At 35.5% G+C, this 24,378-nt stretch overlaps 1 protein-coding gene across 5 annotated transcripts in view; it reads left to right on the top strand.

The window, feature by feature from the left end:
- Positions 1 to 24,378, top strand: part of INO80 (INO80 complex ATPase subunit) — a 122,731-nt gene that overhangs the window by 42,848 nt on the left and 55,505 nt on the right. For all 5 annotated transcript variants that reach the window (XM_055537411.1, XM_055537408.1, XM_055537412.1 and 2 more), the window contains exons 10-24: positions 489 to 684; positions 1,557 to 1,624; positions 2,730 to 2,939; positions 3,935 to 4,015; positions 4,877 to 4,972; positions 11,113 to 11,172; positions 11,588 to 11,730; positions 13,270 to 13,354; positions 14,274 to 14,391; positions 15,311 to 15,396; positions 18,029 to 18,196; positions 18,419 to 18,552; positions 19,611 to 19,678; positions 20,425 to 20,518; positions 21,286 to 21,457. In XM_055537411.1, coding sequence (XP_055393386.1) covers positions 489 to 684; positions 1,557 to 1,624; positions 2,730 to 2,939; positions 3,935 to 4,015; positions 4,877 to 4,972; positions 11,113 to 11,172; positions 11,588 to 11,730; positions 13,270 to 13,354; positions 14,274 to 14,391; positions 15,311 to 15,396; positions 18,029 to 18,196; positions 18,419 to 18,552; positions 19,611 to 19,678; positions 20,425 to 20,518; positions 21,286 to 21,457 — 1,779 coding nt within the window. The remainder of the gene's footprint in view (positions 1 to 488; positions 685 to 1,556; positions 1,625 to 2,729; positions 2,940 to 3,934; positions 4,016 to 4,876; positions 4,973 to 11,112; positions 11,173 to 11,587; positions 11,731 to 13,269; positions 13,355 to 14,273; positions 14,392 to 15,310; positions 15,397 to 18,028; positions 18,197 to 18,418; positions 18,553 to 19,610; positions 19,679 to 20,424; positions 20,519 to 21,285; positions 21,458 to 24,378) is intronic.

The following is a 24,378-nucleotide window of genomic DNA, read 5'->3' as shown; positions in this document are numbered from 1 at the left end:
GTCTCAGATACCTCCTGCAGAATAATTTATAGCTCTTCATCTCTTATTTTGACTTTTGATGTTAAAGAAGAGTTTGAACACATACATGTTTTTAAAAATAAAGCTGTACACGTGTATTTGTCACCAGAGTTATTAAGTAACATATGTTGTTTGAATTTAGTTGGTATGGTAGTGCTGTTAAAGAAAAGTAAAGGAATAAAGAATTAAGCATTTTAGACAGCAGCCTAGTGGAAAAAAGATTTCATTTTGTAAAGGAGAGCAAAACATAGGTTATTATTAGGCTATAAGTGAAGATTATTCCTGGCTTTTAGTGCCACTGTCTTGATTATAAATAAAATTTGTTCATTAGCAATTTTTCCCTTTATAAATGTAAAGAATTTGTAAAGGAATTGTTTGCAGACTATGTATAGGTTTAGTGAATGCTGTTAACTACCCTGTATGTAATTAATGATTTGACTCTTTTCACTTTCAACTTTTTTCCCTTTTAGGCTAAGAGGCAACAGCGAAAACTGAACTTCCTGATCACCCAGACAGAGTTGTATGCCCATTTCATGAGTCGTAAACGAGACATGGGTCATGATGGGATCCAGGAAGAAATCTTAAGGAAACTGGAAGATAGTTCTGCACAGAGACAAATTGACATTGGCGGAGGGGTGGTAGTTAACATCACACAGGAGGATTATGGTGAGTCCTGAATCAGAAATTAGAGAAAGGAGATACTCCACATTTTTTCATATCTCAGGTTATATTCATTATTAATTCTTGTAAGTTTTGTCTTGATCAATAAGTAGTATTGATCAAAAGGGAACTTTATTTTAATTGGAGTAGGGAAAGTATGAATGTTTCTATAAAATAAGCATATAAAAAGCTTTTATTGAAGAATTTAAAGAGGAAAAGGTGTGGTTATTTGATCTTGCAAATTTGGGAAGATTTTGTGTTTTGATTTGTTAATAGAAATAAAAGATATTTTATCAGAAGAATGCAGTGAATTTGTCTCTCACATAACAGGATTCTTGGTGATGCAAGTAAAACATGAGAAGAGACTATTTCGATACTTTTGTGACCACACAGTGAGGGAGGAATTGGTGTAAAGTTTAAGAGGAATTTCACAGAGAATAGTGCTCAAGATCATGTTGAGTAAGAGAAAATGAGAGTGTTTCAGATTATCCTGGGATTTAAACATTCTCTATTATTTTCTTTTAGAATAGTTTCACCCAGTATAAATATATTACAATTTTGAATCCTCGTTGTCTTGCTTTTCCTGACTTTAGCATTGCTTTGTGCATGAAATGCAGGATTTGGAAATGAGCTCAGTCTCCTGGTGGCTTTTGTGAGCTGACTTTGGCTCCTGGAGACCATGGGAGACCCCTGCCTCCATTACCACTTCCAGGTCCTTACCTCTGTCAAGTAATTAGATCTTTTTCTTCTCCCTCACCCTCTTTGAATTTAGGGATAAACAGAATGTGGAGTCAGGGATCCACATATGCTAGTATAAATTGCATCCTCGAAAGAGGTCAGTTAATGAGATGTTATAATCAAAGTTTTTCCCTTTTCAGATAGTAACCATTTCAAAGCCCAGGCCCTAAAGAATGCTGAAAATGCTTATCATATTCATCAGGCTCGGGTGAGTCTTAGAAATGAACTATTGGGTCCTGGAAATACCCTTACAGCCTTTCACTTAGGTAGTCTTCCTTTAAGCCTAATCATATTTTCAATTAAAAACATTGTTGAATATGTATATATGTATGAGACTGTATTGGATGGGGATTGTAGCCCTATTTACTTTAGAATAATAGTAGGAATACTTGAGGGAAGATGGGAAATGAGCTTTTGCTTTTCTAAGCTTTAAAAATGTGTTGACTAAAGCTAAGAGAGTTTTTCTATTTTTTTTCTCTTGTCCTCTCCAGTATGTATGGATAATACCAAGTGAAATGCATCATTGTTTAGTGAAAAATACCACACTCTTGATTGTTAAGAAAGCTATATCATGCCTAAAAAATGCTAAGTTAGCACATTCTTTCACTTTAGTAATAACTTGCTTATTCATGATACAATGACATATGAAATCAGAAACAACAGATTAAATTAAGTAAAGAATTAAATAAACATTAATTAAACACAATTAAGTAAACACCATTTAATATACTGCATACTGTGTCACTTTGACAGAATCCAAGTCAAGGATAGAGACAAACTCAGCCTATTCCTCACAAACTCTGACCAAATAGATTTTATATCACATTTTAAATAAATTCATTGATGAAGCAATGTAATATGGCTTAGTGCCTATCAAAAGTATATGCTTAATACAACTGTTCAATTAATTTTGAAATATTAGTAATATACTTTAATGTATGGTTGACCATTAAGTAACTGTGGGAGTTAGTGGTGCCAACACACCCTGAAGTCAAAAATCTTTGTATGACTTTACAGTCAGCCTGCCATGTCTATGGGTCCACATCCACAGATTCAACCAATGGCAGGATCATGTAGTATTCTTGTACATATTTAGTGGAAAAAATTTCCATGTCACTTGACCTACACAGTTCAAACCCTTGTTGTTCAAGAGTCAGTTATATCATGCTTTATATGTAATACGGTATATTACATTATATTATCAGAAAGTTTGTTCCAGCCAGCACAAGATAGATACATTGGCATTATGAATTTCAATTGAATTTAATTATTTTCCTCTCATATTTTTATTCTAATATACTTTTATTTTCCAGACAAGGTCATTTGATGAAGATGCAAAAGAAAGTCGAGCAGCTGCCCTAAGGGCAGCAAACAAGTCTGGCACTGGGTTTGGGGAGAGTTATAGCCTGGCAAACCCATCTATCCGGGCTGGTGAGGATATTCCACAGCCTACAATTTTTAATGGCAAATTAAAAGGTTATCAGCTGAAAGGCATGAATTGGTTGGCAAATCTCTATGAACAGGTGAATTTTAGAACTATGTGCTACCTCCTCTGTTTTGTTTGTAAATTATATATTGTGAAATGAGCACAAGATAATGTTTTAGATTTCATCCTTTTTAAAAAAAAAAAGCTTTGTCTTTTGACGGGAATCAGAAAGATATCTCTGTTTCTTTTTTTTTGAAGGGAAAGGCTACCCACTCCAGTATTCTGGCCTGGAGAATTCCATGGACTGTATAGTCTATGGGGTCACAGAAGTCAGACGTAACTGGCAACTTTCACCTTCACTTTCTTTCTTTTTTTTTTTTTTTTTTTGTATATTAAAAGCATTCTTTATTCAACAAATAGCACCGCTTTGGGCAAGTGAGATTTTTTTTTAATTCTCAAATTTTTATTTATTATTATTATTATTTTACTTTATAATATTGTATTGGTTTTGCCATACATCAACATGCATCCGCCACGGGTGTACACGTGTTCCCCATCCTGAACCCCCCTCCCACCTCCCTCCCCATACCATCCCTCTGGGTCATCCCAGTGCACCAGCCCCAAGCTTCCTGTATCCTGCATCGAACCTGGACTGGCGATTCTTTTCTTATATGATATTATACATGTTTTAATGCCATTCTCCCAAATCATCCCCCCCCTCCCTCTCCCACAGAGTACAAAAGATTGTTCTATACCTCTATTTCTAACCTGGAAACTTTATTGGGAAATATTTGTATCGTGTATAAAATTTGTCTTAAGTGGTCTTAGTAAGCCTGATTGATTTTATACCTGGATTAGATTAGCTGAAAAACTGGGTTTGGCCCATTTGTCTCATGTATCATGATTCAGAGTTGTAGCTTGGAATTGACAAAAGGAATCATTACGATAATGAGTAATAGTGCTGAAACTGGGTATCTCTAGTCACTTTTGTTTGAACAAAAACAAAATTTGTTTGACATTTTGGATAGTTCTTTTTGGCAGTAATGAAGCGTGAGAAAAAACTCTGTGATGTTTTTTTTTTTTTTTTTCCAGGGTATTAATGGCATTCTTGCAGATGAAATGGGCCTTGGTAAAACAGTACAGAGCATTGCCCTCCTGGCCCATCTGGCTGAGGTGGGTAGATGCATGCAGTCTTTTCATCTTCCTCTCTCTCAATCCTAGGGTTGTTTTCTGCTGAGCCATTATCAAGCACTATGCTAGATTCTGTAGCATACCACGACATTAGGTCTTGGTCCTTGCCTTGAAAGCCTTTACAAGGTGATACAGTGTGGTGAAACTTTCTAGTTTTCAAGAATGTTAGGACAGGTTTTGAGCATATGTGTTTTCACTCCCCATCTCCTGCTTCTGTTGAGAACCACCAGTATAGTGGCAAAAACATTGTAGTTAGTTAGATCAGAAGACCTGGTTTCACATCTCAGCTCTATGCTTACTAGCAGTGTTAATTTGGACAGTTCACTTAGTCTCTTTTGACCTGACTTCCCTTTAACTCTCTGAGGTTTAGTTTCCACTTCTGCAAAGTGGGGCTCATACCTACCTTACAGGAATTTTGTAAGAATTAAAAGAGAAAAAAATGTGTGAAGTCATTTTGAAAAAAGCAAAATGCTCTATTCCAATTAAATAATAGTAATATTGTTGTGATCATCTAGTATAAGGAAAAGCAACACATACAAGTCAGTATGTTATAAGTGCTTTGTGAATGATACAAATTAGGACCTGTAAGAGGTGGGAAGAGTGGGAGTAATTGCTTGTTCTTTTTTTCTCAAGATGTTTCTAGCAACTTCCTTGTTTGTGTTACTGTAACACAGAATATTATTTTTCTTAACATATGATATTATTGAGTGTACAGGAATGAGAAATGGGAACCATTTCTCTTGTTACAGTGCATTGCCTATTAAACTGTTCTTGTTAATTATAATTTTGAGTTTAATCTCTTCAGTTTTCCTTCAGTTGGCTGACGCAGATTTTCTGTTTCAGAGAGAGAACATTTGGGGACCTTTCTTAATAATTTCGCCTGCATCCACACTTAACAATTGGCACCAGGAGTTTACTAGATTTGTTCCTAAATTTAAGGTAAAAATCAATAATAATTCTCTTTTTAAAATAAATGTTTTGACTCCATTTTTGCTGCCTTCCTTAATTGCTCATAATAGCTTTTAATTCTTGCATTTTTTTCAAATAACGTTGCATACACTTCCTATTGAAGTTACTGATGGGAACGATAAGAGAACATGTTGCATCCTTCTGTTTTATGAGAAAGCTGAAGTCCAGTTTGAGTGATTTTGCTGCACTGGCCACATGAATTGTAGCTCCTAGTTGTACTGCCATAATAGAAAGTATCTATGTTGCTTACTTAATGTAGGTTTTGATAAATCATAATCAGTTTTCTTGACGCTCCAAGCCACCTCTTCGGTCTTGGTCCAGGTTATAATGCCTAAGGTAACAATGTGAAAATTGATTTTAACTAATGTAGAGGAAAATAATTGAGATTGACATAGGAAGTGATCAGCAAGGAAATATGTTACATCAAATATGGACAAGATTTAAATAGGCGTTTCATTATGCAAAGTTGTTGGGATGTAAGAAAGAATGGATAGGATTTACTATCTTATTTGCAAGTAAAAAGAAGGAAATGTTAGATACTTGTCTCTAAAGGAATATAATGATAATGAAGTTGCATGTTAAGGAGGATTTTATGGAGATTATGTATCAAGAGATATTGACATGATCTCTGATCTTGGGTCTCCATAATAAACAGGGGTTCCATGCAATTTAGAGAGCATGGGAGGTGTTTTTCTGGCTAATGCTTCGTAAGGAATAGGGACATGTCTGAGATATTCCACTTTGGGGCACCTTTGTGTCTGTGGCCCCACCTTTGTAGCTGAATTAATAGACCTAAGAACTGTTTACAAGGCACATTATGTATATGGCTTTTAGCTTGGCCAACTCATTCTAAGGAGGTGAGGTCATTCTAAGGCAATTTGTTGAGTATTTTCTCTATAGAGTTTTTTAGCATTGAATATGGAGCCCCTCATCTTTTTTCCTGCTCTTTTGTTGTTACATGGTAAACAATTAGGAGGTCAAAAAGTTAAGTCTTAGAATTTTCTTCGAAACCACCTTCAATATTTCCTTCACAGGCCAATAGATGGCAATGTAGTACTCCTTAATGTCATTGGTACCTCTCCTTTGACTTTATACCAGTGCCTGAAACTGAGTTTTCATTTGCATGTTGAGCTTCCTTTTGAAGCTCTAGTTTAGGGGTCAGTAAAATAGGACTTCTGGGCCAGTTGAAAGTGTGCAGTTGAGTAGTATCAAGTACATTTGTTGTGATAATCACTGCTGTCTGATTGCAGAATTTTATCATTCCAAACAGAAATCTCTTTCCCTATTTCCCTTTCCCTCTAGCCCCTGTCTACCACAAATTCTCTTAATGTCTCTCTGAATTTGCTTATTCTGAATATTTTGTATATTCAGAATGTGGCCTTTCATGTGGCTTCTTTTCACTTAGCAATTTTTTCAAGGTGTTCGTCATGTTGTGCACTTCATTCCTTTTTCTGATTGAATAATATTCAGTCATAATATATATTATAGTGAGCATAATATTATAGTGAATTTCTGGGTATACTGTATTTTGTTTATCCATTCATCTGTCGATGGCTCTTTTGATTGTTTCTTCTTTTTGGCTATTGTTAATAATACTGCTGTAAACATTCATGTACAGGTTTCTATTTGAACACTTGTCCTCTTTTCATTTCTTTTGGGTATAACCTAGGGGTGGAAATGCTATCACTTTTTATTTAGTTTATTGAGGAATTCACCTCCTGTTCTTTGGTACAGCTTATGAGCTAAGAATAGTTTTTTTTTTTTTTTACTTTTTAAAATTGTTACTTATAAAAGAATAATATTTCATTGCAAATGAAATATGAAATATAAGTACACATATATTATGTTTGATATATATTACATAAATATTAAATTTGATTATTTATGGCAGCATTGACATCATAACAGCAGAGTTGAGTAGTTGTGGCAGAGACTGGCATACAAAGCTAAAATTACTATCTGGCTATTTATAGAAAAAGTTTGATGACAGTTGGTCTGTTATTCATTGTTTCTATTGTCATTATTCCTTTAAATTGTCAGAAATGTGTTCACTTCCCTGCAGCACATAGTTAGAAGTAGACATTACTCAAGTTTAAGGTCTGGTTACATTCAAAAGATACTTAGATCTCTTATGATAACATCTAAAAGTTCATATTATTTGGCAACTGTCTGAGTAACACTGGTTTTATGGTTCTAGTATGCTTAGTGCCTGTGACCTCCCTCCTTTTCCTCATGAAATACGATTTACATTTTTTCTCTTGACTAATGTACCACTTTTCATTCCTAAAATTGACTATTCAATATGTTTTCTATTTCATTTATTTCTACTCTTTTTTTATTCTTTTCCTACTTTTGGGTAAACTTCTTTATCTTTCTGTCATTTTGAGATGGAGCTTAATTGGTTTATTTTCAGCTTTTTCTAATGTTTATTCAAGGGTATTGTTTTTTTAGTATGACCATAGCCATCCAAAGGTTTGAGGTGTCACATTTTTATTATCTTAACATTCAAAATACTTACCAGTTTCTGCTTCAAGTTCTTATTTGATTCATGGGTTACTTAAAAGTGTTTTTCTTATTTTCTAAACAAAGGATGATTTTCTAGATATCTTTTTGTTATTTATAGCTTAAATCCACTGATAAGAAAATATGCTGCTTCTTATTAATTTATTCCTTTGAAATTTGTTGAGCTTTGCTTTTATGGCTCAGCACATGGGCAGTTTTTATAAATGTTCCTATGTGTGTTTGAAAATAGTTTTTCTGCACTTGTTAAGTACATTGTTGTATATATGTTGATTAGGTCAAGTTTGTTAACTTGTTCTTTACTGTTACATCTTTATTGATTTTTTTTTTGTCTGCCTTTCCTATTACTGACTGAAAGAGGTGTTAATATTGGCAACAGTTATGGATTTATACATTTTTGTTTGCTTCTGTTTGTTTTTGCTTTGAGGCAATGAGATGTACACAGATTTACAGTTTTATCTTGCTGGTGAATGAACTTTTTATTAATACAAAATTCTTCCTTTAAGAAGGAAAATCTTAAAATCTATTTTCTTTGATATTCACTAACCAAACACTTTTGGTTAGTGTTTGCCTGCTCTCTTTTTTCTTTTAAATATTATGTATCTTTATATTTAACATGTATTTCTTTTATGTGGAATATGTGTGCTTACTTTTAATGTAATTATTGATATGCTGCATTTAAATCTGTTGCCTCTTTGCTTTCTTCTTTCACCTGTTTAACTTTCCTTTTTTCCCTTTGAGTCCTTTTGAATTGATTCGATTTTATCCTTTTTTTTTTTTTCTTTTATTTATTTTTTTAAAATATTATTTATTGGGATTTCCCTAGTGGTCCACTTGTTGAGAATCTGCCTGACAATGCAGGGGACATGGGTTCAATCCTTGATCTAGGAAGATTCCACATGCTGCGGGGCAACTGAGCCCTGAGAAGCCCATGAACTGCAACTAGAGAAAGCCCATCTGTAGTAAGGAAGACTCTGCACAGCCAAAAATAAAATAAATAATATTTTTAAAATAGTAAAGTATTATTTATTTATTTGGCTGCATTGAGTCTTAGTTGCAGACCGAGGGATCTTGTTGGATCACGCAGGATCTTTTGTTGTGGCGCATGGACTCTGGCTGTGGTCTGCAGGCTCAGTAGTTGTGGAGCACAGGCTTCTTGGCTCCACAGTGTGTGGGATCTTAGTTTCCCGACCAGGAACTGAACCAAGTTCCCTGCATTGCAAGGTGGATTCTTAGCTACTGGACTACTGGGAAAGTAGTGGTGTTTCTTCCCCCCTTTTAAACTTGCTAATTATATATTCATTCTGTTACTCAGTAGATTCCCAGGAAAATACAACACATATGCTTAACTTTCTCAAAAAAAAAAAAATACAAGTTAATACTGTTAATACTTTTCAGATAGTAGAAAGACCTGAGTATAGTACTGTAACTACACTCCCCTTCTCTAGACTTAACACAGTTGTTTTTGTATATATTTTATATTTTAAACCCCAGAAGACATTTTACTATTATTTATACTTTTGAAATTATATAGATTTATTTGTATTATTCACATTCATTTCTCATTGATCTTCATCCCTTCCTGGATATTTGTGCTTCTATCTCTGAGATTTTTCAGAAGAACAAAACATATCAAGCTATGGATTCAAGAAGCACTTTGAATCCTGTAACAATAAAAAGAGTGAGAGTTACATCTAGGTACATTACAGAAGTGCTGAGTTTTGCATTCTTCTGTTTCTCCATGCTTTGGTCTGGATGTTTCCTTCTGACCTGTCTTGTAGTTCACTAATTTTCTCTTCAACTGATTCAGTCTGTTGAACTCATCATTTAATTCTTAATTCTAGTTATTTTTTCAGTTCTAGAAATTCCCTTTGGTTATTTTGTAATTTCTAGTGTAACACTAAAGTTCTAAATCTCCTCTTTAAATTCTGTGAACATGGAGAAGGAAATGGCAACCCACTCCAGTATTCTTGCCTGGAGAATCCCATAGACAGAGGAGCCTGGCAGGCTACAGTCCATGGGGTCGCAAGAGTCGGACACGACTTAGTGCACTGTCTCACCCCAGAGATCCTGCCACATATACCGCAAAAACCAAACATCCCCCAATGACCTTGGCCCCACTGTTCCAATCACTCCCAGGTGGGAATTCAGGCACATGTCCACAGAGGTCACAGACAACATACATACGGTTCTGTTATGTCCCGTATATTACCCTTTCATGTCCTAAGGAAGACATTTTCTCTTAGAGATTTTAATTTAGTGTATCTTTAAAAAATCTTGTGTTAAACTTGCCTCCATCTTTTTCTTGGGTAAGGACAACCCAGAAATGGCCCTTTTGTGTCTGTGATGTTGCCATTCACAGCTTTCTTGATAGGCCTAGTACAATCTTGAGAACAGGGTTGCTGTATGCTGAATGTCAGGCGGTAGCTCTTAGCTTTGCCTATCTTAGGTAGTTATGCTATGCATTTTTTATTGGTGTACCATGTTTGATTTGTCCCTAATACCTTTGAAGTTTTTCTAAGAAATGAAATAATGCAACATGAACTTATTAAAATACATTTTAAGCCTTTTAAAAAAAAATAAAAAAATGTGAACAAACAAGCATTTGTTTAAAAGTTTGTTTCTAAAATTTTTGTTTTGGTTTTGTTTTAATGCCAGATGTATAGGAAAAATTCTGGAGATAATTGTGGGCTCTGAATGTTATTTTCTTCTTCCAGAGAGAGGATTAATGTGTGTTTGGGATTTTGTTGTGGATTTTTTTGCCTACAGTAATTTTTTTCTGGGACAGTAATAATCCAAAATCCCATTAATCTAAGTCAGGAGTTGGGATGAATTGAAGCTAGATTTCAGAATCTGATAAAACAAGTATGTGTATAGTTTACTTTTACTACCAGTGTGTATGTATCTTTTCATTCCCAACTTAAGGCCAGGGAGGTGGGTAGTTATCAGAAATCTTCCTCCTTGAACTACAGTTTTTTGTTTGTGGGTCCTGTGTCCCTTTAAAAAAAGAACAACAACTTCTCAGTTTCATAGTGTCTCAATTAGAACTTTTGGGAAGGATCAGCACTCTCTAGGGGAACATGTACAATGCCAGGCTTTCCTGTCTTTTCTAGATCTGGACTCTATAATTCTTCACTGCCCAAGTAGCTCTCTGATGCCTTCAAACAATTGTTTTTTATTTGTTTTAACTGGGTCAGTAGAAAGAGTGCTAGTCCAACTCCTAGGGCAGTAATGACAGAAGAGAAATTCATATATTCATTCTGTTAAGTTTTTTAAAAAAGCCTTTCTGAATAATGTATTGGTGATGATGAAACTGAAAGTGTTAGTCACTCAGTCATGTCCAACTTTTTGTGACCTCATGGACTGTAGCCCCCCCAGGCTCCTCTGTTCATGGAATTCTCCAGGCAAGAATACTGGAGAGCGTACCCATTCTCTTTTCCAGGGGATCCTCCCGACCCAGAGATTTAACCTAGGTCTCCTGAATTACAGGCAGATTCTTTACCATCTCAGCCACCAGAAAATCCTATATTTGTGATGATACTTTTAAGATTATCAGTAGAAACTAATATACATATTGGTCCTTTTTCCAGGTGCTACCATATTGGGGAAATCCTCATGACAGAAAAGTCATCAGGAGGTTTTGGAGTCAGGTAACTTTCAGCTTACTGTAAGCATATGCACACACACATATACATATTCACACATATATGCAGTCATTATTTCTCCAGTTGATTTGAATAATTTCTCTTACATAAAATCTTACATGTTTCTATGCAGATGTAATTTTTTTTCTTTTACTGTGTTTTTCCTGTGATAGACAGTCAGCCAGGATTAAGAACTTTTCTCTTTAATAAGCTGATAACTACTTTTTAACAAAGTTTGTGATTAAGGTGACTACTTTAAAAACAATTATGCTTTCATTCACTACACATCTCCTCTATGGGAGAAACATATCTTTAGGGCTATCTTAGACTTCTTGGCCTTAGGAAATACAGTCCATTCCTCATTGTCTTATTATGATTTGTTTAGGTTTCTCTTTTCACCCTTGCCCTCTTATATTTACAGAAGACCCTCTACACTCAGGATGCCCCCTTCCATGTGGTTATCACCAGTTACCAGCTGGTGGTACAGGATGTAAAGTATTTCCAGCGAGTCAAGTGGCAGTACATGGTATTGGATGAGGCTCAGGCACTCAAGAGTAGTTCCAGGTAATGCATGTAGTAGAAATAAAGTCTGTGGACTGAGGGCATACAGATACACAGATATGTGTCTGACATACGCACACAAGAACGAAGGTCAGAGAGAATTCAGAACGTGGTATCTGCATGAACCATGTATCTGACCAGAAGGCATAAATTCTTTTTTTGCATTTTCATGGAATATAAATATTAATGTTTAGAGTGTGAGGATTTTTTTCAGCTTCTTCCTCCCCACTCAATAATTATGGCATTTTAACTGATTTTTGTTCTTGAAGGAAATTTTCTGTGGAGGAAGGGGTATCTGCCCTTTGCTTGAGGGATTACTTTACAGATCTTGGTAGGAAGCAGAATGTTAAATTCTGTGGATTATAGCTTCTACTATTTTATGCAGGTTATCCTAATCTAATAACCTGGATGGTTATTAGACTCCCAAGAATCCTTTAATTGGAAGTTAAATGTTTAAAATGTTCTAATACCTTTAAGCTCCCAAACTGAATAGTAAATGAGTGCTTGGCTGTGAAGTGTTACTCAGTGGTATTAGACCTTGAGTTTGATGGATTTTATTAACTCTTGGTGAATTCATAGGACTTTCTTAGAAGTCCATGTTAACTGGCAGAATAGTATTTTCCATGGACCTTTCCATTCTCTGAAGAGCATAATTTCCTGTTTCACTCTTTTGAAGTAGGACATGCTTGTGGCCAGGAGCAGTAGATTCACTTTGTATTTCTTCTCACACCCTTTCTCATTTTCCATTGTTCCCTCCAAACTCACACTAGAAGCATAGAATAATAATTTTAAAACTTTCTACTATGGATTTTCAGTTGCTTAGTTGTGTCTGACTCTTTGCAACCCCATGAATTGTAGCCCACCAGGCTCCTTTGTCCATGGGATTTCCCAGGCAAGAATACAGAAATGGGTTGCCATTTCCTCCTCTAGGGGATCTTCCCAACCCAGGGATTGAACCTGTGACTCCTGGGTTTCCTCCATTGGCAGGCAGATTCTTTACCACTAGTGCCACCAGTTATATGGTTTGTACCAACAAAACTGACCAAAGATAGTGAAGGACTTTATCAAGCCAGAACGGATCCTAGTCTGCCTTTTTGGGCTTCCCTGCTGGCTCAGATCATAAAGAATCTGCCTACAATGTAGAAGACCTAGGTTCGACCCCTGGGTTGGGAAGATCCCCTGGAGAAGAGAATGGCTACTCACTCCAGTATTCTTGCCTGGAGAATTCCATGGACAGAGGAGCTTGCCAGGCTATAGTCCATGGGGTTGCAAACGATTGAATGATTAACACTTTCACTGCCTATTTGAGGACGTTTTAAAACTTTAATACCTTAATATCATGTTTTCAGTATAGAGAAGTCAATTCCTTTGAAATTTCCTATCCTCAGCTTTGTTGAATATTTTTCAATTGTGTTTATTGTAGATTGCTTGAGTCTGAATGTTTGTTATTTTTTGAAAAGCATTTCTAGAAATAAGGGTTCTCAGTAGGGCGAATAAAGATTTATTGCTAACTTGGAATTTATTGCTCATTATACTGGACAGTGTTCGTTGGAAGATACTCTTGCAGTTTCAGTGTCGGAATCGGCTTTTGCTAACTGGGACCCCCATTCAGAACACCATGGCAGAGGTAGGCACTAGTAACAGATTGGAATTCTTTACTCAGGCCCACCCAGAGTGTTAACAGCTGTATATAACTTATAATCCCCCATGTAAAAGGAAGAATTTGCCCTATGTGGTTTTTTGTGGGGAGGTGCAGAGGAGGCATCATTCCTATTTTCTTATTCTCTGGCACAAGGCAAGTAAATTTCTTTATTCTTTGGTACTTATATAATAAATAATGATCACATTAAGAATGCTACTCATCTAATGCAGAGATATTTTTATACTAGGATGTTTATATACTAGCAATATACTAGTAATTACTAGTAATATACTAGTAATATTCTTTAACACTGAGAGGAGCTAAAATTCTTTCTTATCATCTAAAATAGGAATCAGAAAACTTTCTATAAAGAATCTGATAGTAAATATTTAGACTTTATGGGCCATATAGTCACTGCACAGCTATTCAGCCTTCCATTGTAATGTGAAAGTAGTCATAGATGATATATAAAAGAATAGGTATGACTATGTTCCACTATAAAGTTTAATTTATAAAAGTAGATGGCAGACCAGACTTGGCACCACAAGTCATAATTTACTGATCCCTGATCTAGAGTTATTATTAGCAAGTTTTGCTACCTCAGACTGTGTTCAGTTGTGGAATGGATCTTTGTATAAATTTTATAACTGTCTCACTGCAAAATCTGAGCAGGACTTTGAGACTTTGAGTGTGAAATTAATTGAAAAATACCACATTTTGCTACAGTGCCTTGTTAAAGTTGGTTGATGAGACATGTGCTTATACACTCTCACTTGGTCACACATACACATGCACCTAGACACAGGTAAACAGATCAAGTTCACTTTCTCTCTCTGAACTCATTATGTCTTCACATCCTGTCATTCGTTTCTCTGTAGCTATTTTACTTTTCATTTGTTTCCAGCTCTGGGCTCTGTTGCATTTCATTATGCCAACGTTATTTGATTCACATGAAGAATTTAATGAATGGTTTTCCAAGGACATTGAGAGCCATGCCGAAAACAAATCTGCCATAGATGAGAGTGAGTACTTTTATGAACTTTCATTCTTACTAGTGTAGGCAACACATAATTGGATATTTTCTTCTGTGTAAAGAATTTTCTTCTAGTATGCATAAGAGGATCCGAGACAAAAGTTTTTTCTCTTTTAAAATAAAATTTTTTTCTTTTTTATGTGCTTTATGTGTGTTTAAGAGTCAAAAAAGGACTTATCAATTGATGCTGCTGTAGTGTTGACTATTTATTCAAGGCAGAACAGGCAAAGTTCACATTTTGGCTTAGAAAATCCTCATTTTCCACATAGATCCTAAAAAATTTTATATTCTTTGTGAAATGGGGTAAGACTTTTTGCCTGTAATAAAAACAAAATATTAGAAGGATAATTTTTGGTATTTTTTCTTTACATATTAGGATTTATTTCTTCTTTGAACATTTTTGAATTTTTATTATAAATTTTTTTGATCTCTTGACTAGTATCTTTTAAGAGAGTTGTGGAGTATTTATTACACAATGTGAAGTGATATCTACCATTAGAAAAGTCCTTAAGTAATTTCTTATTCTACATGTTGTTAATATGCCGACACACTTTGAAAAATGATTTTGGGGCAACACTGGGAGTCCCATATAGCTTGCATTAGACCTGTTTGAGAACCCTATTATTGATAAAATGTTATTGAAACATTCTGAAGGTGAATTCTGATAAAAATAAAGTCATCCTTATTGGTCTGAGTAAATGATAGCAAAACGCATTTACTAATTGACTATAGGAAGATGCTGTGGAAAGTTCAGATCCTTGGCTTCCTACCTGGGGAAAGATTGTTTCAGTCTTGCAAATAAATCATTATGCCATAGGTGTTCAGTGAGAGATGATCATGATATTTCTTTTGTTTGTGTTAAATTGATATAATGTATTATTTGTCTGGGGGGTCTCCTGCCATTTCAGATCAACTCTCTCGCTTACACATGATATTGAAGCCATTTATGCTGAGGAGAATCAAGAAAGATGTGGAAAATGAATTGTCTGACAAGGTAAGGAAAGTCAATCTTGTGAGTTTAGGACTTAATAAACACCAACTTAAGATTCCAGGGTAAAAAAAAATTCCTTGGTAAATGTTTAGTTGAAGCGTAATTAGTTTGAGAGAAAACCTTTAAACTTGGGAGGGTCAGCATAGACTTAAGATGAGTCACATAATCAAGGCAAGTAATAGTTTTTTCTTTTTTGTTTTATACTTTTTATTACAGAGAATTTGAAATATTATAAAAGAAAGAATAGTATAATGAATCCTCCATATAGCCTAAATGATCAACCCATGACCATTCTTCACCCCTTTAGATTATTCTGAAGCAGATCTTGAATGTCTTTTGTTTCATTTATAAATATTTTCATATGTATCTCTAAAAGATTTGGTGTTTTTTTAAAATATATAATCACATATCATTATCATCTCTACAAAAAAAAAAAGAAGTTACTTCATTGCAGTATCACATACCCAGTTAGTGCTTAGATATCCCCAGTTGTCTTTGTGTATGCTTCTTTCTTTCTTTATCTTTTAAAGTCTTCACTTTTTGAGGTCAGGATCCAAACAAGGTTCATATGTAGTGTTTGGGTGATATGTCCCTTAGATATCTTTTAGGCCCACCCTTCTTTTTTCCCTTTTGCAATTCTTTGTTGAGGAAACTGGGTAGTTTGTCCACAGTTTTCCACATATCGAATTTTGCTCAATGCATCATTGTGGTGTTCTCTGACATGTTCCTCTGTCTCCTGTATTTCTGCAGACTGAGAGGTAGATTTAGAAGTTTACTGTGCTTTGAGTTGTATTACTTTTTCTCATAAAGTCTATAATTGTGGTTCATAAATATCTTTTTTGAATTTTTACCCAACCTCTGTAATTTTCCGTTATTGCTTGTGAATCCTCCCAATATTCTCCTTTTGTCTTTTTTTTTTCTCCCAGTTCTTACTCCTTTGGAGTATTTTCCTGCCTTACATAGATTACACCTGTTTCTCATAGTTCTCCTGTCTATATAAAAGGCATCTTTCCAGGTTCTTGATAACGTCAAGTGGTTCTCACTGTCACTGCCAGAGGCTGGATCACTGTGAAATTTAGTAACTGTCTTACAGGATTGTGGTGGTGACATACACCTTCAAAGAGAGGGAAAGAAGTGTACCTTTTATTCCTTTAAAAAAACTATATGGCTGTTTTGTGAAACTGGTTGATTTTGCCTAAATAGAAGTATCACACAGATGTACCTGATAGAAAATACTTCATTAAAAAAAATAGATCTTTGAGGCTTTTATATCAGAAACAGCTTAAAAACAATAGCAGCATCATAATGTCTCTTATTTAGTGGTTATTAGCGAGGTGGTCAGAAATGTGTGGTTGTAAACTGTGTGTATTATAAATTTCTTAAACATCAGCAATGTTTCTAATCTGTGAATTAAATAATATAAAAAAATAAATAATATATATGTTATTGAACTATTACTGTCTGCGAGCAGCTGATATGTAGAGATGCAGCTTCTAGGTTCTATTCAGACTTCCCAGGGAGATGAATATATAGATAGCTGGTTCTGTATCATAGGATATACAGTGATGATCTATGTGAAGTATAATGGGAACACAGAAAGGGGATAGTTCTGTTAGGGAAGGTTAGAGAAGGCATCAAAACAGAGATGACATGTGAGCTAGATCTGGAATAATGAGTTGGCTTTTACTAGGAAATATGGTGGGAAGTGGGTGCTAAACAACAAGAATGAACAAAGGTAAGTCAATACTCAAATAGGCAGCGTGTGTGGCAAACATTATTCAGACTGTTGTTGCTAAGAAATACAGGAGAGCATCATGAGATTGGGACAATACAGTAAGTTAGACTATGGGAGGCCTCTGCCTACAGGAGAATTTGTAATATTTTACCATAGGCAGTAACTTACATTGAAGGTTTTCCCGCACTTGGTTACTTTAGAAGACTTGCATGGAAGGTTTCTTGGAATCAGGAGAGATTGGGGCAGGAAGCTCCCATAGTAATAGCAGTCTAAGTTAGATATGGTGAGATTCTGTGGTATGTCAGGGTGGTTAGAGAAAAATTTCTAAGTTTTGAGGAACTTAGAAAATGATAGAACACGGGGTATGAAAGAGAAGAGATCAGAGCTGACTTTTTGACTTTTTGAAGTTTCTTTTTGGGCAACTTAGTAAATGACAATGCTGTTAATCAAGTAAATTGTGAAAGAGAAATTTTTTTTCTCATAGATCAGAAATGCAATTGCTACAGACTGTTTGAGTGATACTATTTTAGTAGGTAGTTAGAAATATGGGGCTTAGGGGTGTTTGGAAATATATTTTTGCAAGTTACTGTGATTGATGGTAGGTGGTGCTATTAGAAATGGAAGAGGTTGCCCAAGGACAGCATGTAGAGTGAGTGACAAGGGAAGGGGATCAAGAAAAGCTCATATTCTGGATAGTTAGCCATATCATAGGTGTATAGAGATACTGAGTTTCTTGAAATAGCCAAAGCACAAGTTTATAGAGATACTGAGTTTCTTGAGATATGTATACTGTTCTCTTTCTAATCATAATCTGCCTTGCATGAGTTTCCAAATTTATGGTAATACTGAGCTTTCTTACAAACTGTTTTTCAAAATATAAATGTCCTTATTGATTTTTAGATTGAGATTCTAATGTATTGCCAACTGACCAGCCGACAGAAACTGCTGTATCAGGCACTGAAGAACAAAATTTCCATTGAAGATTTATTGCAGTCTTCTATGGGCTCTACCCAGCAAGCACAGACAACCACCAGCAGCCTCATGAATCTAGTCATGCAGTTTAGGAAGGTAAGAGCTTAGGTTAGCTGCCCTAGAGCTGTCTTTATTAACCCACTTCAGGGAAGAGGCTCTATCTAGCCTTGATGCCAAATAAACAAAGGCTGTTAAAGAATGAGAATGGGAATATATATATTTATAAAGGTAAACATGCAGGGTTTAGGATTCCCCCATTGCTTCATAGTGATGTCTGCACGTGACACCCTATTGTCTTATCATTTCCCTTTCTCTTAGGTATGTAATCACCCAGAATTATTTGAACGACAAGAAACTTGGTCTCCATTTCATATTTCCCTAAAGCCATACCAGATTTCAAAGTTTATCTACCGTCACGGACAGATCAGGGTCTTCAACCATTCACGAGACAGGTGAGCACATATTAATATCTATTTGCTCTAAGAGTGCTTTTGTAATTTGGGGTTTTGTGGCTTAGTAGATAAACTTAATTGAGAATGAGTTCCACAACAGCGAAGTATTTAAGCAGTGGGTGGACAACTGTTTGTTGAGGGATCTAGTGATAGGGTCTGTGTACTATCAAGAGTTTAACTGGATGACCTGAAAGGCCCTAAGTACTTGCAGTTCCCTTTCTGAATGAGGAATGTACATGTGTGCAAACATGTACTTGTACCAACAGAGATCAACAAATATCTCTAAGTATTGAAATTGCTTTGTAGTGGCTTATTTCACACTTGGAACAGCACTTGTGGAAAAACTGATTTGATTTCAAATTTACCTTTTTCCCAGAATCAGCAATGATAGATTTGGTTAAAAAAATGAAGTGTTGTTAATGGTAATATACTGGAAACCACTTCCATTCAGAAAATAGGTGTGTAGGTCCATTCTTCACCTCTGCATGCAGAATCAGTCAGAAAATAATGATTTTATTTTGAAAATTTAACAATTGCTTTTGAATTTTTTAAACAAATTCCCAAGAGAGTCTTGTGTACACTTGCACTTGAGAACCATAGATTTAGAAAGCTCTTTCTGTATAGAAACTATATAAACAATATTATCAAAATAATCATCAACAACATCTAGCCTAACTGAAACTGAGACAGATTTCTTGGGTTTAATTTTAGAATTCTTTGTGATAGCTCCAGGCTAATACTTTACATTGGCAAGGGGATTAACAGAACAGAGTTGTAGTGGTTTTTGTTTAGTATAGTGTATGGCAACTTCCAGTGCTGGAGTTGTGTTTCTGGAAATGTGAAATAAAATGAGACCACTTTGAACTTGTATTATCATCTACTACCTTTAGTAAATATTTAGTATTTTATATGGTATCATTTTTGCCTGGCAACAAAATTCTCAAAAGTATAAACAGTTTTAAACCTTCAAAGTTCTTTTAGTTTGGAGCCTCCAGTTTAGTTAACTTCCTGATATTTATATTTGGGTTTGGATTTATTTTATTTTACTTACTTTACAGGTGGTTAAGGGTTCTTCTTTCTCCATTTGCACCAGACTATATCCAACAGTCTCTCTTTCACAGAAAAGGTAGGTGTTTTGGTCTTTGAAAAGGAAAGTATGCCAAGGATTTATCAGGATGTTCTTTGTTTTGCTGAGTTGGAACTAATAGTGGCTTTGCCTGAATGCTAGGCTTTTGTTTATAGTCTTGATAAGATTTAAGTAAGTTAGTTGTCTTCATCTGTAGATGCTAGTAAGCTTTGTGGTTATAACAGAAAGCATAAAAAAAATTTTTTTTTTTTTTAATTTCTTTCCATTTCAGTTGACCTTCCATCTTTATTTTATATCTGTCTCGTAAAAATTTCTTACACCCTTGAATAAAGGTGTGATAGAGACAGTGCAGGGTCTTAGTTTGATTAGTTTGATTCTTTAGGTCCCTCCTGCTTAGTCTAAGGAAAGGAACCTGCTCAACTTTGAGCATTGTCTAAAGTATTGAGGCAGAAGTTCAGAATTCTTCACCTCTGTGCTTTCCTTTCCTTTTCCTTTTCCTGGCACAATAAAAAGATGAAGGCAGTTAGCCAAGGATCCGAAACCCCAGAGGTAACTGATGAGCCAACTCCACTCTGGCTCATATATGTCATATCTCATACGTCTGCCTCTTTTACTTGTGATTGTGGTACAAAAATATGACACTCTGTATTCTGTCAAAGTGGCTGTATTGGAACCTTTAGAATAGTTTTAAATTCTTTAGTCAAAATTCAGCAGTTCAGCAGGCTTTAGTTGAGTGTTGTCTCTTGGTTTTCTGTTGGGTTTCACTTTGTTCTTTGATATTCCAGGTGTTAATGAAGAAAGCTGTTTCTCTTTCCTTCGCTTTATTGATGTATCTCCAGCTGAAATGGCAAACCTCATGCTTCAGGGACTTTTAGCCAGGTGAGAAGTTTGTTCATTGTTTGATGAGAGAACAGTTGAGAATAAATAGGGGCAAATGTTGAATACTGTGAAATTAAATATTTAGTATTATATGATCTTACAGAGCATCTCATTCTTTTTGTATTAAGAATTAAAGTTTTATAAGGAAATCATAACTTTCTTTTTGAAAATTTAATAATTGTACAATGCTTTATGCTATACCTTAAATAAAAACTGTTTAGGTTCTTCTCCCAAATGCTACCAGAAGGTCTTCAAGTCTTAATTTCTAGGTAGAAATTTGTTTTATTTGTTTGTTCAGGGCAAATGATGGCTGATGATTCCTTTACTTAGTAGGGATTGTAGCGTAACCTGCCTTATGTATTCTGGGAAATTTAGTTCTCTGTTCTTATTCTTTGGAATAATGGCTTTTACTTAATTTACTGCTTTGTATTATATTTGTGTAAAAATAATGACCTCATTAGGAGAGGCTTATCTCCTTTATAAGAGGATGTTTTTATAAAGGTTTTGCGATAAGAGTTGAATATTCCTTAACACTAATAGGAGCTTTACGGAGGATTTTCGTTTTCATAGTAGCAAACCCAATTCATGCCAAAAGTAGAATTTATAGAACAAAAGTATGAACCGACTTTGTTTGAAAGAACTGTGTCTAAAATGCCCAAGATTGACAGAAGAGACAGTTAATGAGAGACAAGGTTCCTCGCTGCTATGAACTACCCTCAAACCTCCATGGAGCACTGAATAAGCATGTCTGCTGTGGTTTGTTTCAGATGGTTAGCTCTTTTCCTGTCTCTGAAAGCCTCCTACAGGCTCCATCAGCTGCGCTCCTGGGGAGAGCCGGAAGGGGAGAGCCAGGAGAAATATCTGAGAAACAAGGATTTCCTTCTTGGGGTTAATTTTCCACTCTCCTTTCCCAACCTTTCCAGCTGCCCTTTGTTAAAGGTAAGCAATTATTTCAGCATCAGTTATCTGTGTAGTACTCCCTTCCCTTTTCTTTGAATCAATAACAGTAATAAAGTAAAAGATGACCTGAAGCAGCCAAAAAAAGTTCCCAGAGGAGTGAGAGCAGTGTATTGTTACAATTTATTATATACAACTTAATAGACATTTTATGTGTGTATACAGTATATGTATTTATATTTTAATATATATTTTATATATAACTTTACTGGGAAGTACACATATTTTAAAGTACACATTTAAAATATGTGAATTTACACTTGTGTATGCATTTGTGTAACAACTGCCTAGATTAAGGTATAAAATATTTCCAGCACCCAGAAGTCTCTCTTATACTTCTTCCCATTTGAAACCTCAAATTCAGAACAGACCACCAAAAAAAAGATATTCTTTTTTAACGCTGTGAAGTAGTTCATTGCCTGTTTCTAATCATAGTTTATTAGTCTAATGTTGGTGGATATTTAGGTTGGTTCCAGTTTGGGGCTATTATGAATAAAAGTGCTATACATATTCGTGTACACGTCTTTTGATGAATGCAAGCACTAATATCTTTGGTGTTTATATCCAGGAGTGGGATTGCTGTATCATCACACATATATATGTTTAGATTTAGTACCCATTGCCAATGAGGGTGAAAGAGGAAAGTGGAAAAACTGGCTTAAAACTCAAGATTCAAAAAACTAGGATCATGGCCTCCATCACTTTGTGACAAATAAGTGGAAGCGGTGGCAAGTTTTGTTTTCTTAGGCTCCAAAATCACTGCGGATGATGATTGCAGCCATGAAATTAAAACACTTGATCCTTGGAAAGAAAGCTGTGAGAAACCTAGACAGTGTATTAAAAAGCCAAGATGTCACTTGGCTGGCAAACGTTCTTATAGTCAAAGCTCTGGTTTTTCCAGTAGTCTTGTGAGAGTTGGACCATAAAGAAGGCTGAGCACCAAAGAATTGATGCTTTTGAAATATGGAGCTGGAGAAGATTCTTGAATCCCTTGGATTGCAAGGAGATCAAACCAATTGTTCCTAAAGGAAATCAACTCTGATTATTCATTGGAAGGACTGATGTTGAAGCTGAAGCTCCAGTTTTTGACCACCTGATGCAAAGAGCTGATTCATTGGAAAAGACCCTGAAGCTGGGAAAGATTGAAGGCAAAAGAAGAGGGTGGCAGAGGATGAGATGGATGGATAGCATCACCGACTCACTGGACATGAATTTGAGCAAACTCAAGGAGATAGTGAAGGACAGGGAAGCCTGGCATACTGAAGTCCATGGGGGTCACAAAGAGCCAGACACGACTTAGTGACTGAACAACAACCCATTGCCAAATATTTTTCCAAAATGGTATTACAAAGTTAAAGTCCCACCAACAGTGTGAGAGATTTACTGTTCATCTTCCTTGCCTACTCCTGGTACTGTCAGTTCATTTTTTGAATTTGTGATTTTCAGTTTCATCTCCATGGAAAATAATGATGTTGAACACTTTTTCATATAATTGTTCACCTTTATATAGTAGGTAAAGGGGAAAGTGATAGGTGATAGGTGCAGGTTCAGATCATGTGGGACCTTATAAGTTAATGCTAAGGATCTGTGTTTTATTCTGAATGAAATGAATAATCCTGGAGAATTTTGAGAAGTGATTTGTATGTTTGTTTTATAGTTCTTTAACGAGATTAAAAGTTTAAAAGGTAGAAATTTTCTTTGTATCCTCTAGAAAATGTAAGGGGTCGTCACTCACACGGCCTACAGAATGTAGGCTGTTCTTTGGCTGCATCTATTATTTGCCCGCTGTCCACTGAGGAACCCGTGTGGTTTCTTTTTCTTCTCTTTCCCAGTTTCTTTCTCAAGTGTTGCTCCATGTACTTTTTTGGACTCCGAAGATAAGATCAGTAATGCAGAAGGAGAATAGAATTGGGTTCCAATTTTGTTTGGAATAATGTAGTCAGTGGTGGCAAGGTGACTTCCTTCTAGTAAATACTGCTGTGTTTAGTAGACAGTTGCTTAACCTCTTAAGTCTGATTTCCTTACATTTGATACTGTGTATTGCTAAAGATACACATTTTTTTAACTAGTTTTATTTTTGATACAGAAAACACCATTGCCCCTGGGATTTTGTTGTGCCCTATTACGTCAATGCTTCAATCTTACGTAACACTGAAAGAGATGCATCAGTTATTTGTATTCGTCTGCTTTCTGAAAATAGAGTAGTGTGTTCAAAGCACCTGTTCCGTGCTGTCCTTCAGTCAGTTAATTTCTTGAGAAATTTAGATGTGGGCAGCATGCTTTATGTGAAATTGGTTTTTCCAAAGTTAGATTCACTTCCATTTCTTCGTCTTTACTTTTATTTCATGTTGTAGGTAGACATTTGCTTTTGTAGTAGCTTAGCATGTAGAACTGAGTTACTGAGCCACAGGTAGCTGAAAGCTAATCATGGATGTGTAGAGATGCTGTTCTGCTTTGGCTCTCGTCATCCTTATCTCCAACATACATATGTTGAAATATCAACCAGGCAGTGTATCTTGCCAGAGTTGGTTGATATATCTTTTCTAAGAAATACTTGCTTTCAATTAAGTAGAATGATCTTTACATGATACCTAGCCTTAAAGGTTAGACTGGGTTCTGATTGAACAATCATTTTGTTGACGCTCCATGTGTAACAATTAATAAAGCCCGTTATAATTGTGGCTTTTTCAGTCTGGCCATGACTCACAAGAATATTTTATACTACCTGTAGTTATGTAAGAAGACTAGGTGAATAGAATCACCATGTAGAAAGATTCTGGATCATTCTGTGTAATAGTAAGGAAAGAAGCTGACATTTTGGGACTAAGGAAGGGTCTTACTTTCTGAATGTGAAAGAGACCATCAGAAGTTACTCAGAGAGCAGTACGCAAATTTCATTGCAG

The sequence above is a fragment of the Bubalus kerabau genome, chromosome 10 (assembly GCF_029407905.1).
Source record: "Bubalus kerabau isolate K-KA32 ecotype Philippines breed swamp buffalo chromosome 10, PCC_UOA_SB_1v2, whole genome shotgun sequence".
NCBI lineage: Eukaryota > Metazoa > Chordata > Mammalia > Artiodactyla > Bovidae > Bubalus > Bubalus kerabau.
The sequence above is the reverse complement of the archived record's forward strand: the minus strand, read 5'-3'. Positions and strand labels throughout refer to the sequence as shown.